General features: G+C 46.5%; 1 protein-coding gene across 1 annotated transcript in view; it reads left to right on the top strand.

The window, feature by feature from the left end:
* Atg2b (autophagy related 2B) overlaps positions 1-12,712 on the top strand; it is a 68,584-nt gene extending 55,872 nt beyond the window's left edge. The window contains exons 33-41 of the mRNA XM_029540549.1: positions 771-872; positions 3,264-3,342; positions 3,868-4,072; positions 6,154-6,223; positions 6,629-6,711; positions 7,285-7,406; positions 8,030-8,184; positions 8,905-9,054; positions 11,543-12,712. Coding sequence (XP_029396409.1) covers positions 771-872; positions 3,264-3,342; positions 3,868-4,072; positions 6,154-6,223; positions 6,629-6,711; positions 7,285-7,406; positions 8,030-8,184; positions 8,905-9,054; positions 11,543-11,773 — 1,197 coding nt within the window. The 3' untranslated portion in view covers positions 11,774-12,712. The remainder of the gene's footprint in view (positions 1-770; positions 873-3,263; positions 3,343-3,867; positions 4,073-6,153; positions 6,224-6,628; positions 6,712-7,284; positions 7,407-8,029; positions 8,185-8,904; positions 9,055-11,542) is intronic.
* Positions 12,713-18,450: the final 5,738 nt, after the last annotated feature.

Raw genomic sequence — 18,450 nt, 5'->3', positions numbered from 1 at the left:
CAGTGTCTTTTGCCTTACAAAAGCTTTGCAGTTTTATGAGGTCCCATTTGTCAATTCTTGATTTTACAGCACAAGCCATTGGTGTTCTGTTGAGGAATTGTGGAAAAACATTTTTATTTTTGTCTAACTGCAGAAGAGTTGGAGTGGGGATAATTACCAGAAGTGAAAAGAAAATGGGTTTTCTCTTTTTATTTTGAAAATTCCTGTTAAATGTACTATTTCAAGTTTTGTGTTTAAGATTTAACTGAGCAAACTATGTCCCTAACGGTAATTGCCAGTGTCTCACACCTCAGGTACAGAGCCGTGTGAGAATGGTTAGCGTTGCTGCTGCCGGCCCTTCTTCACACTTAGGCTCTCAATGTTAGTGAGGTGGGGGTGGCAGGCTCTGAGTTGAGGTGGTCTTAAGAGGCTGGCTCTGGAAGCTGGGCCGGTGAGATCACTGGCTTTGAGATCTCAGCAAGCACCTTGGAGCCTGTATCTGCAGAGTTTTCATTTGCTCTTGTCCCCCGAAGAGAGCCATAGAAGATTTTCTTGAGGTTTGGACAAATTTTTAAGAAAGGGAGGGTAAATATAAGCCTCTTTCTCCTCTTCCTTCTTTCTTTTTTGACAGATTCTCACTATCTAGCCCAGGCTGGCCTCAAACTCAAAATTTTACATTTCTTTTTCTTAGATAGGAATAAGATTATTTACTATTTATTTATTGTTTTTTTTTTTTTTTTTGAGAACAAGGTCATTATGTCACTGGGGAAATGCGCTTCTCTTTCTTTTAGCTGACAATTAAAGCATTGCACGTACGTCCGGAGTCTGGCAGGTCACCACAGGAGTGCTGCTTGAGAGTGTCCCTGATGCCTCTTCGCCTCAATATTGACCAGGTTTGTGCAGTGGGCATGTTGATGCATTCATGAGAGTGAGGAGTGACTGTTCCCGTTGGCCATCTGTGTGAGGTGAGTGAGGAGTGACAGTTGGTTACCTTGAACTCAGAAAGTCACATAGCTCAATGTGAAGTTTGGAGTCTGGCCTTTTGGTGAGTGTATGCTATGTACTGAGGATTCTTTCCATGTGGACACCTAACTCAGGTCTACATAGATCTTAGAGACTTAAGGACTCCCAGATAGGTTAAATGTTAAAGGGATTATGTTATACATTCTACAAGAGACTTTTCTGTCCTAGGCAAAATGACAAATAGTAAATGATTAGTAAAGAGGCCATAAACCAGATTTGTAGAGTTGTAAAGAAAGTCCTTTCTCATATTCAGACAAGCTTACTATCAGATATCCTTGGGCCTCACTTGAATGAGAGAGGCAGTAGTAACTCATGCATCATGAGCATTAAATGGGATGATGTATGGGGAACATTTCGCTTAGTGCCTGGCATCGCATGCTATTTATAGATCAGGAATATGAACTTAGATGAACATTAGCTAAAGCAAGCAGCAGCTGCAGAACATACATGCAATTTTAAAATAGCAAAAGCTCTTGCTACAGATTGAGGGAAGGTAGGAAGGGAGTGGGCTCAGACTTTTGGTTTTGTGGCGGCTTTCTTCTTCTTCTTCTTCTTCTTCTTCTTCTTCTTCTTCTTCTTCTTCTTCTTCTTCTTCTGCTGCTGCTGCTGCTGCTGCTGCTGCTGCTGCTGCTGCTGCTGCTGCTGCTGCTATTTATTTGTTTGTTTGTTTATTTTGGGGACAGGGTTTCTCTGTGTAGCTTAGAAACTCACTCTGAACAACAGGCCTGCCTCCAGCTCACAGAGATCCACCTGCTTCTGCCTCCTGAGCACTGGGATTAAAGGCGTGCACCATCACTGCACTGATTTTGTGGATTCTTTTGTTATTGTTTTAGGTTTTTAGAGGCAGGGTTTCTCTGTATATTTCCTGGTTTCTGGAGCTTATGCTGTAGACTAGGCTGGCCTAGAACTCAGAGATCTGCCTGCCTCTGCCTTCCCAGTGCTGGGATTAAAGGCGTGTGCCACCTGCTCTAGCTCACTTGTGTGTTTAATGCCCTCCATTTGGCATCTGAAGTTTGGGGGCAACTGGAGGACTGTTGTTCCAGAGCTGGACACTTGCTTTTCATATATGATCCCAGAAAAGACTACACTAAGGGGGTGAGGTAGTTGGTGTTTGTGTTTATTATTTCCTTAAAGGACAATCTTGCTATACCGTGGCTAACTTGGAGTTTGCTATGTAGCTGAGGCTGGTCTTTTTTTTTTTTTTTTGGTTTTTCGAGACAGGTTTTCTCTGTGTAGCCCTGGCTGTCCTGGAACTCACTCTGTAGACCAGGCTGGCCTCGAACTCAGAAATCCGCCTGCCTCTGCCTCCCAAGTGCTGGGATTAAAGGCGTGTGCCACCACACCTAGCTGTAGCCGAGGCTGTTCTTGAGCTCTTGTCAGTCCTCCTGCCTCTGCTTCCTGAATGTTGGAAGTATAAGCATCTGCCACCTCACCAGCTTTAAATTCCCACTTAGGTATTGTGTTCAGTAAAGAAGCTATCTTAAGGGGGCTGGAGAGATGGCTCAGCGGTTAAGAGCACTGACTGCTCTTCTGAAGGTCCTGAGTTCAATTCCCAGAAACCACATGGTGGCTCACAACCATCCGTAAATAGATCCGGCACCCTGTTCTGGAGTGTCTGAAAACAGCTACAGTGTACTTGCATATAATAAANAAANCTTAAAAAAAAAAAAAAAAAAAAAGAAGCTGTCTTAAGGTAATGGAGTGTGGTTAAAGAAGTAAGTCCCAGGGAGTTCAGTGGCACAAGGTGAGGGCACAGGGTGTGCACTGCTCTTAACACTGATGCCACCACTGCTTGTGCAAAGAGCAAAAGAAAGGCACTTTGATCTATAAATCATTTCTCCACGTTTATGTTTGTTTCTGTTCTTATTTTGAGATAGGATCTGAGTAGCTTTGCTTATCCTGGAACTAGTGATATAGACCAGGTGGCTTCCCGATGGACCAGTGCTCTGAGTGCTGGGACTAAAGGCCTATACGTACACTACCATGCCCTGCCCAGGCCTAGCTGGTTGTTAGTTTCTCTAATTTGCAATGTTTGTGTTGTAAATGTTTTCATGGTTATAAAGGGATGAGGGGTGTGTGTCTGTGTGTGTGTGTGTGTGTGTGTGTGTGTGTGTGTGTGTGTGTGTAGAATAAAAAGCATAGTAGAGGCAGAGTGATAGAAATGCTACCGAGAGGTGCAGTGACTGCTGTGTGAGGTGAACAACAGGGACAGAGACCTCAGACTCTGTCCTGTCAGTTACAGTGGCTTGTCTCCATTCCAGGACGCCTTGTTCTTCCTCAAGGATTTCTTCACAAGTCTTTCTACAGAAGTGGAGCTTCTGCTGACGGCAGATCCAGAAGGTACTTGGCACAGTCTGAGGGGCTGCATAAGGAGGAAGTCTCTGACTTAGAATGGGGCCGCTTCCTCAGAATGCCATTTTAATGTCACTCAGAAGTGAATCTAGTACCTGAAGCCATGTAGTACTGGGTCAGCCGCTCGCCATTGTGGAGTGATTGCTGACTGAAGCCACCCAGCACCACCAGAGCACAGGACTGCTCAAAGCTCTTGTTCCAAGCACGTACACACTTCTCTCCTTGTGAGGTTAATTTATTGCTAAGTCAGGACCAGCTGTCCCTGAGTTGAGTTTAATTGCTGTGCTGTTTTGGAGAATGGCCTTGCAGCGCCCTTTCATTTGTAATGTGAGTCAGCACACATATGTTAATGTAATGTGTGTCAGCACACACATGTTAATGTCACAGGAACAGCTCCAGGGCAGGGCAGATGCCTGTGGGACTGCTTCCTCAGTCAAGTGCAGTGTGCAGCCTCCCCAGCATCAATTGCTGTGGTGCTCAAGAGCTAAATTGAAAAGCCCCTTGTGTTTTCAGTTACAAAGTCTCCTGGAGCTGATGTCACCTGCAGTTTGCCAAGGCACTTGAGTACCTCAAAGGAGCCAAATCTAGTTGTTTCTTTTCCTGGGCCAAAACAAGCTTCCCCAAACCATCGTGCCAATTCAGTGGAGGGCGGTAATGGACTGGAGGAGGACGTCTCGGCCGAGGAAACTTCATTTAGTGACCAGCCTGTGTTTTTTAGGTAAGTGCATTTATTTTGCACAGAAATGAAGTTCTCTTACAGTTTTAGAGATGGCTCTGGAGTGGGTGGGTGGGCTGACAAGCATGACGTGACGTCGGTGTTCTTTCACGTTGATGTATAAACTCTGCTGTTGGTGCAGCTAGCACCACTTAGAAACCCTGAATCTGTGCTGGAAGCTCCTCTCCTCCTGCTGCCACCCCCCACCCCCCTCAGGTCCCCATGCACCTCATAAACACTGTGTGCATCCTTTTGCCTCTCCACTAGCTGCTCTTTTCCCTGGTGCTGAGCCCTCGGTCTGCTCCTCTCAGTCCCTGCCAGGTCTCCTTCCTGAGGCTGCGAGCACTCTGGGAAGCCCTGCACAGCTGCTACGTGGCTGTGCGGCCAGCCGGCCAGTCGGCCAGTCTGTCCTTCCTCCTTTGCTCTTTCCCTAGCCCTTGTTAGGCAAGGGTAGAATCTTGGCATTTATGGAAAGGGGAGGATCAAAGAGAAACTCGCCCCCACCCCAGTTGTCTGTACCCCTCTTTCATTCCAGGGCCTCCAGTTTTTCTGTCTTCCTTTTTATGTTGTGAGAGAAGACCTTGAGAGTGGCCCAAGTGGGCATATTTAGAAGATATTTTTAAAATGCCGTATAGTGGTGATAGATGTAGAAATAATGCCATGTAGGAAAGGCAGGGAGGACGACAGGTATGCGCTCTGCCGGGTCGACACTTCTCCTGTGAAGTGTTCCCTTTGTCAATCTCCTACAGTGATTCTTTTATGTTTAGGAAATTTTAAATCTTAGTGACAACTTCAGGTCTTATATTGTAGTAATCACATATAAATTGCCAATTTGTAATCATAATCCTGAAAGCAAGAAGTTTGACACTTTTGTATGGACACAGGTCTCACTGTGTGGCCCAGGCTAGCCTCAAACCCTAGACCTTCCCTAGGGAGCTGGGGATGCAGACATGTGCCATTCTTGAGAATCTAACTGAAGGAAGGCAGGCCTGTGTAGCTTTACCTGTTTACTTAGGCAAGTGTTGATTTTTTATTTTTTTGCTAGGTTATTTGAAATGTGGAAAACACCTTATAGAATTCATTTCTGTTCTGGAAGGCCCAGCACCCTGAGGTGATGATGAGTGGTAGTGTAGTGTCTCAGTTACTCCTCCACAGATGTGCTAATGTCCAGAGACTTAGGCTGGCCTGCTCTGGACTGTTACGGTCCTGATCATCACCCATCTGCTCGCTGCTGACTTTCTTCCTTCTCCCTCTGCAAGTGGCTCTTACCCAATACATGTGTGACCAGTGCTCTTCCATGGGGAAGAGAAGAGCCAGGAGGCTGGGGCAGTAGTGGTGGGTGGGCTTCTCTGAGATAGTTTGCTGTTGTAACCAAGAGCATTTACTTTGTTGGGCAAAATCTGGTTTCAGGTTCTGAGCCCTCAGTTTGCAGTCAGCTTTTGGAAGGCAGCTCATTGTATTGGCTGTATACTGATAGATCATTGGCTGTTTGCTGTCAGTCCATAGTTTTAACTTCACCCCCAGCATTCCCAGTGTTGGTATATTGGCATCTGCCCACAAGCATTAATTTCAGAAATTCTCACCAACATTTGCCAGTATATGTCATTTTTTTACAATGATGAGAGCTGACCATACACACTTGCATCCCATGTTGTGTTAGGAGCAGGGGCCAGGCCTGGCTCTGCTCACATTGAACAGGGGTGGTAGTCTCCTTGCCTTTTCTGACTACTTTTTGTTTTAAGTCTGAAGGTCAATTTTATCATTTTTGTCCTCTGTATGAGAATGTGTAAACATATTTTCCTAAGGTTAAACATTTAGTATATTTAAATGCTTTTAAACACAATAGAGAACATTTAAATAAATACTTAATAAACTAAGGATTTTTGTGACAATAGTTAAAAACAATAAAGAAAATTTATGTTTAGTCATGATTTTAAGATAAGGGGGAACTAAAAGGCATCCTTTTTTATTAAGAGAATAAGATGTACTTATAATTTATGTTGTGGTATTGTTTTTATTTTTAATAAAGTAGGTCTAATTTCATGATTGGTAATTTGAATGTAAGTAACTCCTTTTGTTCTCAGAGAATTCAGGTTCACGGCAGAAGTTCCCATCCGGCTGGACTACCACGGCAAGCACGTGTCGATGGATCAGGTGTGAGACTCTGTGTGCATGCACAGTACACAGTTGGCTTTAAAACGTTACATTGATTTATTGTAGAGGGAGCGAGTGCATGAGGCAGGGAGCACTTCTGTGGAGGACGGAATGAGAGCGGATTCTCTCCCCCACTGTACAGGGTCTGGGGATTGAACTCAGGTCGTCAGGCTTGGTGCGAAGCACCTGTACTTGCTTTTAAAGTAAATACTAAGTACTGTGAGTGACTTTCATACATGTCCACAGTTAGCTAATATTAAGGGATTGTACTATATAAAAGACATTTTTTCTGTAAATATTTTAAGTGTTTCTCTTCATTAAAGAATGTTGCTTAAACTTTCCCTAGTGTTAAATGTTGAGTCTCTCCTTGGTTTATGGGCTGATTGGCCACTCTTCCTGTTTTAGGGTACATTGGCTGGGATTTTGATTGGCCTGGCCCAGTTGAACTGTTCGGAGCTAAAGCTGAAAAGGCTTTTCTATCGGCATGGGTGAGTAGACAGAGCTGCTGAGGTGTGAAGGGGAGGGCACTAAAGCTAGTGTAGAGATGAGCGGAGTTTCTCACAAACAAGAATGCTCGTTTGTGAGTCTGTGGGAAGCTCAGCCTGCAGCACTGTCCTGCTCAGAGCTGGTGTTTGCTTGTGACTGGAACAGAACAGTATTCCTTGAAAGTGTCTGCACTTCAGGATACTTTATGGTAACTTACTAAAGTGTAAATTAGCTTATTCAGGATGTAGGTACGTGGATTTGGTTGTGATTGGTCGGGCTCTGTGCTGAGCCATGGACCATCAAGTGAGAAGCACAGTAGGAGACAGCCCTGCATGTCCGTACTTCCAAACTTTATAGGTCTCTCTCCATCTGTTGTGTGTCTGTGTTATCTGACTCACACAGAGAATTAGGTCGGGGAATTAGTAGCTGATCTGTATTTCTCTGTGATGTAGAAACACTTAGCCGTTTTTGGTGCATCTTTATGCAGCACTTGTAATGTGTAGTTCTAAACAGGGAAGCCCTGACTTACAGATGTACCTTTATTTCTCCTTTGCACTGACGGTCATTTGCTCTAGTTTGCTAGGTATTGACAAATTGTTCTCATATGCAATCTCGGAATGGCTCAGTGACATTAAGAAGAACCAGCTACCAGGAATCCTGGGAGGTGTTGGCCCTATGCATTCACTAGTTCAATTAGGTGGGTTGCCTTGAGAGTCTGTGTGAAGAACATTTTTCTATGAAGCCTACCTGCATACTAATGTTCACATAAAACTTTGTCTCTAGTTTCACGGTCAGAACCTCCATCAGGGTTAGACCGTGTGTGTGTGCGTGCGTGTGTGTGTGCACGTGCACATGCACGCGCTTCTCATGGTGGTTTTTACATTGCAATGAAAATATTCTCGATATACCTGTTATAGAAATATTAAAATAGTTACCCTGCCAGCCACACACCTTTAATCCCAGCACTTGGGAGGCAGAGGCAGATGGATTTCTAAGTTCGAGGCCAGCCTGGTCTACAAAGTGGGTTTCAGGACAGCCAGGGCTATACAGAGAAACCCTGTCTTGAAAAAAACAACATCAAAAAAAGAAAACAACAAAAAACAAACAAACAAAAAAATGGAGTTACCCACCCTCCCACCCCAACTTTTTTTTTTTTTTTAACTTTTTGAAATGACTATTAGAACACGTTGAATCACACACATGGCTCAGCCTGTGTTTCTGTTGGGAAGCCTGGCTCTGGAGACCTCGGTGAGAGTGAGATGAGGGGCCACAGGGTTAGATGCTTTCACCTACACTTCTCATTGTGGTTTCTGTGTCCAGTGCAAGGCCTGAAGGACTTAGTGTGGCTGCCCATTGAGCAGTACCGGAAGGACGGCCGCATCGTCAGGGGCTTCCAGAGAGGCGCTGCTTCCTTTGGTACCTCAACTGCAATGGCTGCCCTAGAACTCACAAACAGAATGGTCCAGACCATACAGGTACTATTTCCTGGCCTGCTCATCTGGACAGATAGGTGCCCTGGACAGCAACTGGGCTACTTTTTCATACGGATTCATGAGGATGTGTAAACCGTTGAGGGTAGACATCACTTGTAATGACTTACTATCATACTTAGTTTAGTTTTGTTTTTTTAGACAAAGTCTTGCTATATAGCCGGTATCCACATACTTTTGGTCTTTAGCCTCCCAAGTACTCAGATGTGCACTACCACACCCCGCTTGGTGCTTGGTAGTTACTGAGATATCTGGCATTGAGCACTTAGGTAACAGTTGTATATACGTGCTGAGTCTGCATGCATAGTTTAAGAAAGTAACCATTGAATGAATCATCAGGGGCTTTATCACTGAGCTGTGTGAAAGGGTCGCTAAGTTTCAGAACATGTAACGGGGCAAACAAAAGTGTTGGAAGTTGCTCTATGAAGTATTAAGCATCGCAGAGTAACACGGGCATTCTGGGTAATAAGAGGGAGGGGCCGAGTACATCATCACAGTCCAGATGCCAGTTTCTAGCTTTGCGTCCCTGTTCACAATAGGGAAGTCCTAAGCTCTTGTTTGGAGTATTAAAGCAGAGGCACCATCTTTCTCTCTCTCTCTATGGGGCTCTCTTTACCCCCACAGGAAGGCCTCTCTCTCCACACTTGGGGCCCAGCTCTCACGCTGTTTTCTAATCCATTTCTTCCTTCTGACAAAATGACCCAGGCAGCCGCAGAGACTGCGTATGACATGGTATCTCCGAGTACACTTTCCATTGAGCCCAAGAAGGCAAAGAGATTTCCTCATCACCGGTTAGCCCACCAGCCAGTAGACCTGAGGGAAGGTGTGGCCAAGGCCTACAGCGTTGTAAAAGAGGTATGTAGAGGCTTCTGCGGACAAGTCAGGACTGCTTGTATGTGCTACTATTGTCTTGCTTAGGTGGTGAAATTCCATGACCAAAAGCAACTTGGGGAGGTTTTGAAAAGCTTTATTTCAGCTTATAGCTCCACATTGCAGTCCATCAGTGAGGGAAGCCAGAGCAGAACTCAAACCTGGCCTGAACCTAGAGGCAGGAACTGAAGCAGAGGCCACAAAGGAACACTGCTTAACACTTCAACACGGCTGGCTCAGCCTGCCTTTTTCATATATTAAGGATCACTTGCCCAGCAGTGACACTGTCACATCAGTCACTTAAGAAAATGCTCCATAGGCTTGTCTACAGGCCATCTGGTGGAGGCATTTTCTTAGTTGATGCTGTCTTCCCAAATGACTATAACACATATCAAACTGACCTACAACTCAGCCAGCACACCTCACTTCCCCAGAGTATTCACTGACTTTATTGTTTTGGAGGAATCCACGGAGTGGAATGTAAGCTGCTAGTAGCGGCATGTGACTCGTGTGTGAGACGAGGAGAGTGCCGGGTAGCGAATGGTGGGCTTCGTGCAGCGGCGTGCGGGAGGCTGCAGACAGCCAGTCCTCACTCTGGGCTCAGGGCGCATTCGTGCCTACCTGAGGTTTGCTACTTTTCAAGGAGGACCCAGCCCTGCCCCCGTCCCCAGGCCTTCACTGTTGTGAAGGTGTCACAGCTTTTCTAGACAGGTCTGCACTGTTAGATTATGCGGGTGTTTTTAAGTAGTACACAGGAGGGTTTATATACACATGTGTCCTCTAACCCGTCTCTCAGGGTCCATCTCTAGACACATAACGCCATTTACACGGCCTCGCAGTATTTGTCATAGGAATAGATCGCTCATCTTTTCCTAATAGTGGGCATTTAGTTTCTGTTTTGTTCCCTGTGTGGTGCTGAAATGGGGAACGTCTTCTAGCTGTGTCTGCGTTTATATGTGCAGAGCTCCCTAGGGTAGAACTGTATGAGAGCCCAGGTCAGGGTCTTCCCTTTACTTCCTCACCTTTCTGTTTACTGTGTGGAGTTAGTTCTCTAGGTCCAGGCATGGCAGCAGGAGCGTTGTGTTGCTGTCTTCCCACTCTCTGGCGAGGCTCCTTGGGTATCAGGCACTGGCTTCCTTCCTTTTGTCTCCTTACTGCCATGACACAGAGAAGCTTGTGGTCATTCTATGTAGGATTTGATCCCAGGGCTTCTGACAACAGTCAGAAGGTACAGCAGTCCTCATGGCACAGAAGTAGCCTTTGGTTCCCAGAGAATTGGATCTGAAGTTCTTTATTTCCATCTCATAATCCCAGTGCCAAGGTTACAGACAAACACTTGACACCACCTTTTATGTGTGTGTTGGGATCCAGATTCTGGTCCATATGCTTGTGGCTTTGATAAAGGGACTTGAAGCAGAAAGTGTTTATTTTAGCTCACAGTTGAGGGCAGTGTGCCATGTTGGGGAAGTCAAGGCAGCAGGAGCTTGAAGCAGCTAGAGATGGCTTCTGCAGTCAGAAGGGTGCATGGCTGCTAGGATGTAGGCAGCTTGCTTTCTACTCTGTACAGTTGAAGATTCCCTGCCCAGGCAGTGGTCCCCTGGTGATCTTCTCTGATGCGACAGTCCTTCCTTGAGATCCCTTCCCAGGTCATTCCTGACCCTGCCAACTCTCTCTGGCTCTTTCTGAAGAGCCCACCTCCATTTAGTCCTGTTGGACCTGTGTCTGCCCGGTGCTGCTGCTGGGTTGTCTGTGTGCTAGCCTGTCCGACAGACAGCTAGGTTCTGGGTTAGGACCTCAGACTGTCTCTCCTGTACTCATCACTGAAGCTGTCACAGTGGACCCACAATTCAGTCTCATAGATTCAATGACACAGTAAATGGCACTGATCCAGAACGCTAAAGTTTGACTGCTGTCACTGCCGGCCTGTGTACACTCAGCCTAAAGCTTGGAAGTTGCAACAAATGCGGAATGCTGCTGAAACTGGTTTGGACTCCACTTCTCTGAATTATCTTTGTAAGCCAATAAAGTGTTCGATTTGGCCTCTTCTCTTTATTGACTATTCTGTGGTTCTTTTCTAATACAAGGCTAGTAATTACAGCCGGAGCTTTCTTGAGCTGTATCAGAAAGTTCTCACTGTGGTCCTCTATCGAGCATGTGCTCAAGAGGCCCTATTTGCAGAATTGTATTTAGCTAGAGGAAGTGATTGAGGCAGAAGTTGCTTTTGTGTCAGGATGTGTTTCTGTGGGCTTCCTCACATGAACTAATTCAGCTCATTTTTTACACACCAGTATGACAGAGAAACGCTGAGTCATGGGGAGTGCCACTTTCCTGAGCGACTGGGTGAGGGTGGCATGGTGTTTGCTTGTTTCTGTGTTGGTCTAGGTGGACATGTTGGTTAGCTGTACTTAAAGTGTGTAGTGCTTAGCTTCTGACCTGAGCTTTCTTCCTCTTTTCTACCTTCTCACCTTTGCAGGGAATCACAGACACAGCTCAGACCATCTATGAAACGGCGGCTCGAGAACACGAGAGCAGAGGGGTCACTGGTGCTGTGGGTGAAGTCCTGCGGCAGATCCCACCGGCAGTGGTCAGACCCCTGATTGTAGCCACCGAGGCAACATCAAATGTGTTAGGTGGCATGAGAAACCAAATTAGACCAGACGTTCGGCAGGACGAGTCACAGAAATGGCGCCACGGGGAGGACTGATCCCACAGTGTGACTGATTGCACCCCACACTGTGTGGAGCTGAGGGCAGGGGCCTAGTGGCAGCTTCATAGGAAACTAGTTCAATTTATGTGCTCATCTCAGGAACAAAAGCAGTTCTTAGTAAAATAATATCAAAACAACACACAGCCAAAAACTTGTGACATTTTAGGGCCTGGCACTTGCCTGCAGGAGTGGCTGGTGACTGGTGTCACAGTCACCAGAGATTTGCTGCCATGTGGAATGCTTGCTTTCATTAAAGTGACTGTAATTGTACTTGTTACTGACAAGAGCTCACTGGGAATGTGTTTGTAAACAGTGTTGAGTGCTTAAAGAAAGGGGGGCACTCCTGAGGCACTGGGGAGCACTCTTCATAGTTCTGAGGAGTTGATTTTTCAGCTCACAGTGACAGAAGCCACAGGGAAAGTGAAGCAGCTAGGGCTCCGGTGTCTGCCAGGTAGCGAGAGTCCTTGACTCCCTCACAGGCGACATGTGCTGTGCCGCACTTTATCTTCTGTGTGTGTGTGTGTGTGTGTGTGTGTGTGTGTATGTGTGTGTGTGTGGTATGCACACATCTGTAATATGATGCAAGGTGTGCTGTGTTCTCTGTGTCATTTACAAGGTTATGTAAATACGATGTGAAGTGGAGATGTCTCTGAGGTTTTGATAAAGGAATGTAACCTAGTGTAAGTTTCTGTATCCTGAATGCAAGTGAGAATGTGAGCTCTGTGGTGGGCTGGGGCCCACGAATTGCTGTTAAGTACTTAGTGCAGACCATTAGTGTCAAGGACGTTGGAAGTGGGCTTTATTCTTAGAAAGATAAATAAAAATACTCTTAAGTATGTTCTAGATGACTAATTCAAAGTACCATTTTTACTTGGTTAATAATGTACATTTTGATAACCTGTTGGGGATGAATAAAGTATTTTTATTTAAAGGTAAGATTGTTGTATACGTCCATGAACATTTGTTTCTCTGAAAGCATATTTGTTGATGCAGTGCTCTGATTGACCAAAGGACATGTGGAGATAACCTCGGAGCTGATTGTTGTCACTGTCACTCATTAAGGAAGAGGGGTAACTGTGTGTGATCTGTGCCTAGAGAGTAGCCCAACAAAATGGACCTGGGACTTTGCAGTCATCGCTGTGCAGCACTGCATGCTCTCCCTCTTGATTTGTAAATGTTGGTGGCTTTCGGGGATGTTGGACACCACAGCGGCATTTGGTGTGTGCGTGAGAAAGGAAGTCAGTTTTATCTTCTAAGAACTTTGAATAAGGAGCCAAGCCAACCTTGACTCACAGCCACAGCCCCAACCCCAACCTCTAGAGCTTGTTAAAAAAACAAAAACAAAACAACCAGCCTTATAGACATTTGCATTCGCTTGATTTCCTCTTGTTGCCATGAAACTTAAAAAGCCACCTTGGAGCAGCTGCTGGTGGACCTCATGGAACTGCTGGCTCTTTGTCCTTGTTAGGTGGAGCCCATGGCTCTGAGCAGACACTGAAGGTAGTAGTGGCATTTCTTGCCAGGGCTGACTGGCCTGTATCTGCCCCTCTAATGTGTGGCGCCTGTCAAATTTGGCCGGGCTTTACCCTGCACCTCTCTCCTCCTCGGTTCCATTTAAGGTCAGTGTGCATGGGAGTAGAGAGTAATGTCCCCTCTGCCTGGAGCAGCGTACAATTCTTCCAACTAGTTAAATTGACGAAGCCATTGTGAAAAGGTGTCATCTCCTGCTTTACCCTTGTCAGAGCTGCTGATTTGCCCCCAGGACTTTGTGCATTGTTGAGGCATTAGTGAGGGCCTGTCTGTATTTGAATGCTTCTAAGTTACATATCTGCTGTGGTTTCTTTTAAAAAGTGTCTGCTCAGACTTTGGTCTTGTGATGTCATACAGTGTGTTGACAGTGTCCTTGGGTTGCCTCATCTGCAGTCACCAAGCAAATGACTTCACTTAGCCAAGACACCTTGTCTCACTCAGCCCCAGGGTCCCCCCTGTAAGTGAAGAGGTTTCTTGGGACAAGGTTTGTGGGAATTTCTGGGCAATTAGGTCACAGTGACATGTACACAAAAAGTGCCCAGACCTGCCATGCCAGGCTGGTGGGCACCATCACATGGACACTGGCTATACCATACCACGGCAGCTGTGGGATGCTCTCAGAGTGACACCTTCAGGGTCTGGCACCATGCTGCACGGTTGAACCGGGTTGATAGTTCTGACTGGAGCAGGCTGCACATACAGAACACTCCCCACAGAGTCAGGGAGCTGGCTTACTCATGAGCACTCCCATGTGCTGGCCCTGACTCTCACCAATGGCAACAGAGACCACAGTGGTGGGACTACCAAGTGGGACTGACTTGGAGCCTCTGCTTTTTTCTTCCTGTCTGTTCTCGGACCCTTTTCCTCTGAGCAGGCATACCTACACATCATAGCAGTGGGCTTTCGTTTTAATGGAATATTCCTCTGTGCCAGTCTGCTTCACCTCTGCCTGTATTGAATACAGTCCCTCAGATCCCAGGCTTCTGGGGACAGTGGGAAGTGCTCCTTCCCTGCCTCTCTTCAAACGCCATTGGGAATGTAGGTTAAAGTCCCTTGAAAGGACGGAGTGAAGACAGGGTGATGCCCTCCTTTCTACAGCTGGACGGGCCATTTGGTATCGAAGTAATCAAATACACGTTAGCACCTAGGCTGAAAAGGGAGTATTTGTATAGTGTAGAGAAGTGTATCGAAATGAAGCTTTTTTTTTTTAATCAGGAAATTTTATTTTAGTTTTCAGGAAGGTCCAGTCACTATTCTTGTAAGAACACTAGTATGTCACTTGCCAGCCTTGGTGTGGACATTTTCAGGGTTGTGCTGGGCACACTTACCTTTGAGAGATTCCATGTGCATGGTTGCAAGTCAGCCTTGCATGGCTCTGAAATTTTCTCCATTTGAGACAGAAAAGGCCTTCTCATGAGCTGCCATGATAGGCTTCTTTGTGGGGGAAATCGTTGAGTCTTAGCATTTCACATTTCAAATCTCTAGTTCCTGTAGACGCAGGGCTCAGAGGCCTGTGTCAGTCTTCTCTGGCCAACACTGGGGTTAGGCAGCCATTCACTTCAGTTAGCATCAGAGAAAGAGCTGCCTATGCTACAGTTCCGGTGAGCATCCTGTCGGCTGCCCCCTCTCGGGGCTCCCCGCCCTTCACACATCTTACTCCTGTCTGGCTGCACTCTGGTTGGAATTGTCTAGCTGTGTTTGTGTAGCCGCTGAGCGCGCTGCGCTGCTCGATTGTTGGTGGAGTTTTTGGGTTCCCACATGAGTTTTTCTGTGAGTTCTCCTAGCCTGTCTCTCTGCCGAGTGTCCCGACTTTCCTAAGTATGGCAACTCTGGATGTAAATAAGAATACTCCTCTGTACAAGTATTTTTGTGAAAAATGTAACTTGTTAGTGTAACTATTTAAAATATGATGACGTTAAGAATACTTGTGAAAAAATTAAAATATTACCTCTCCGTTTTTGCTTTAAACTTAAGTATTGTCTGTTGCTAGAGCCGTTTGCTGAGCCTGCCTGAGCCACTTTTTCAGGTGGGGAGACTTCACAGGGTACTTCATCCTGGCACCTCCAGTCTAATGTTTATGCCACCGGTTTCTGAGCTGTCTCCAACTATAATGTTGAAAGTGTCACTCCTGCCTTGGTGGCATTCCTGATGATACTATTCATTATCCCTTCAATTCGGACTTCGGGCAGACACATTTTGTAGCATTGGGCTGAGGGTTATAGATAAGTGTTTGGTAAATCTGTGTGGAGGGGCATTCGAGACATTTGAAAAGACACACTTAAAAGGAGTCTTGCAGAGGCATGTCACTCTCTAACCGTCACATTGGCAGTCAGGTGCAAGCGACAAGTCAGGCATCTCACAGGGCTCTCAAGAAAGAAGAAAGGGGGCCTGTGTGAGATGCACACGTCAGGCAGGCTTACCAGAGTGCTCTCTGCATAGGAGCCTGTTTGCCAGCGGAGAGACAGGCCCAGAGACATTGCCTCATGGTATCCCCACACCTCTTGCCTTCTGCAATCACCGTGTGTGTGTGTGTGTGTGTGTGTGTGTGTGTGTGTGTGTGTGTGTGTGTGTGTGCGCGCGCGCGCAGTGGAGCATGGGTAAGGGTTTGTCTCTCCCTCCACCCCAGCAGCCATTAACTGTCAGTAGCTCCTCAGAGAAGAATAGGGCCTCAGGGTCCCCTCCCCTCTGCCATGATGAGGTGTTGATGGGCCAGTCATGAGCAGATCTAGTGCAGTTAGTCATAGCCGCTGAGAGTTTAGGAGTGCAAAGGCTAGGTCCTGCCCAGAAATCAGCTTTGCATATGCTCTCCCAACTCCCTCCCACTCTTAGGCTCTTTCTGCCTTCCCGGTGATGTTCCCTGAGCATTGGAAGGGGTGACATAGATGTCCATCTTATGGCTGGACATGCAACAGTCATTTATCATGAGTACATGGACGATGCTTGCCAAAAGAAGTGCTCTGAGCAAGCTGGCAACAGTTATCTGTGGTCGGCTTTCTCCTTCCAGTGCCTTTCCTGGCCTGTGGAGTGCTGTCCAGCCACTGGGAGGGCCTCTGCCTCCGCCTCCGCCTCCGCCTCCGCCTGAGGTTGTGAGATGCGGTCTGTCACTGACCCTGGAGCTTGCTGATTAGGTTCTGTAGCAGGTGACTGTCCTGTGGCCGATCATTTACATGAGTGTGGGGATCCAAACTCAACTCCTTTTGCTTGTATGGCAACCACTTCACTCAACGAGCCATTTCTCTAGCCCTTTTAAAGCATTTTAAAGAAATAGGAAAATAATTCAAGGGAGACAGTCGCCTTGTTTGACTTTGGAGCTGTTCGTAGGGTTTTTGGGGTTTGTTTTTTTTTGTTGAGATTTTACTTTTTACGTGCATGATGGTACTTGCCTACATGTGTGTTTGTATACCACGTGGGTTCCTGATGCCTGCAGAGGGCAGAGGAGGGAGACAGACCCCATAGAGCCGGAGTTACAGATGGTAGTGAGCCACCTGTGAATGGTGGGAACCAAACCAGGTCCTCTGGAAGCGCAGTGTTATTAATCTCTGAGCCATCCTCCAGCCCTGTGGTTTGTGTTTTGAGATGAAGTCTTTCTTTTTTTTTTTTTTATTATTATTATTTTCTTTATTTACATTTCAAATGCTATTCCAAAAGTTTCCTATATCCCTCCCCCCGAGATGAAGTCTTTCTATGTTGCCCCTGGTCCTCCTTCCTCAATCTCTCAGTACCAAGCGCCAAGGAGTGCATGCATCCTCAGGCTTGCCTAGGACAGATCCCTTGTGGTCTTTGGAAAGACTCCCCTTGAAGAAGGGTGCAGAGCAAGCTCCTTCCTTACCAGCAGAGGGCGCCCATGTTCTCAACTGGAAATGGATTCCTTTAGTGTGGCCCCTTCGATTGGATAAGATATGAATGACCCTTTGCACCTAGAGAAGGCTTTAGAAAAAAATCCTGTCCATAATCATGCTTGTGTCTAAGTTGAGATTTGTTTCAATTAAAATTTTTAAAAGTGTTGCTCCAGCAAACTGACTGGCTCGGTGGGTAAAGGCACTTGCTGCCAAAGCCTGACAAGCCAAATTCAGGCATAGCTTCTCCCACCTTCAGATGGACAGTGGATGAGGGATGAGAAAACCTAGTCAGTGATAGGTGGGGCTGCACTCCCTGGCAGGAGACAGGTCTGAGAGAAAGAAGTACATGGCTAGCTGATCACTTCTCATCCCGTCACAACTGGCCCAGCCTCCCCTGCTCCAGTCATTTGCTTTGCACTTCCGTTCAGTGCTCAGATCTGGTCTCACCTCTAAGGCCAGCCACGCTGCCCTGGAGGCTGCTGTCGGGGAACTGGACTACATTCCCTGGGTTGGGGAGAAGAGGCCTCATGAGACACTCGTCAGATCAGAGGCATTTGTGTTGTATTCTGTAGGGTGGGGCTGCTCCTGGTGGCACTGTGCAGGTTGACCTTATAGCGCCCTGAGTTAGGAGTGCTGTGTAACTCTCAACCAGAACCCACTGAGACTTCAGCCCCACCTGCTCAGGACACAGGAACTGAGTCCCAAGTTCCAGGCCAATCTGAGCAGCTTAGGGTGTCTCATAACGTAAACAGTAGAGGACAACCAAGTGTTTGGGTAAGTTCCCTGTGACATAGAATGCTCACATAGCTAAGTCCATTTCCTGTGACTATAGCCAAGCAGTCAAGACGGAAATTTACAAAGAAAAGTATATAAAATTTAAAAGATACTTATTTCTTTTTCAAAGGGGTGTGTGTGTGTGTGTGTGTGTGTGTGTGTGTGTATACACTCCTGTGTGCACGCATGGGTGTGAGGACCACTTGCAAGAGTCATTTTTCTCCTTCCACTATATGGGGTCCTGGGATCAAACACACGGCATCAGTTTTTGTGGCAAATGCCTTTATCAACACTGAGCAACCTCACTGCTCCAAGATACTTAATTTTGTATAGTCCTGGAGTTGGGGGTATCTAAGAGCTAGGCTCTGGTAAGAGCGTGCCTCGAACTCATAGAGATCAGCCTGCCCCTGCCTCCCAAGTGCTTGGATTAAAGGCATGCACCACCATTGCCTGGCCAGATCTTTATGAACCGTTTTAACACAAGGTTTCCACGTTAGCTGTAGCACAAGGACATGGAGGTCTGTGACCTTG

The sequence above is a fragment of the Mus pahari genome, chromosome 7, assembly GCF_900095145.1.
Source record: "Mus pahari chromosome 7, PAHARI_EIJ_v1.1, whole genome shotgun sequence".
In the NCBI taxonomy this organism is placed as follows: domain Eukaryota; kingdom Metazoa; phylum Chordata; class Mammalia; order Rodentia; family Muridae; genus Mus; species Mus pahari.
This window is presented reverse-complemented; position numbering and strand designations above follow the sequence as displayed.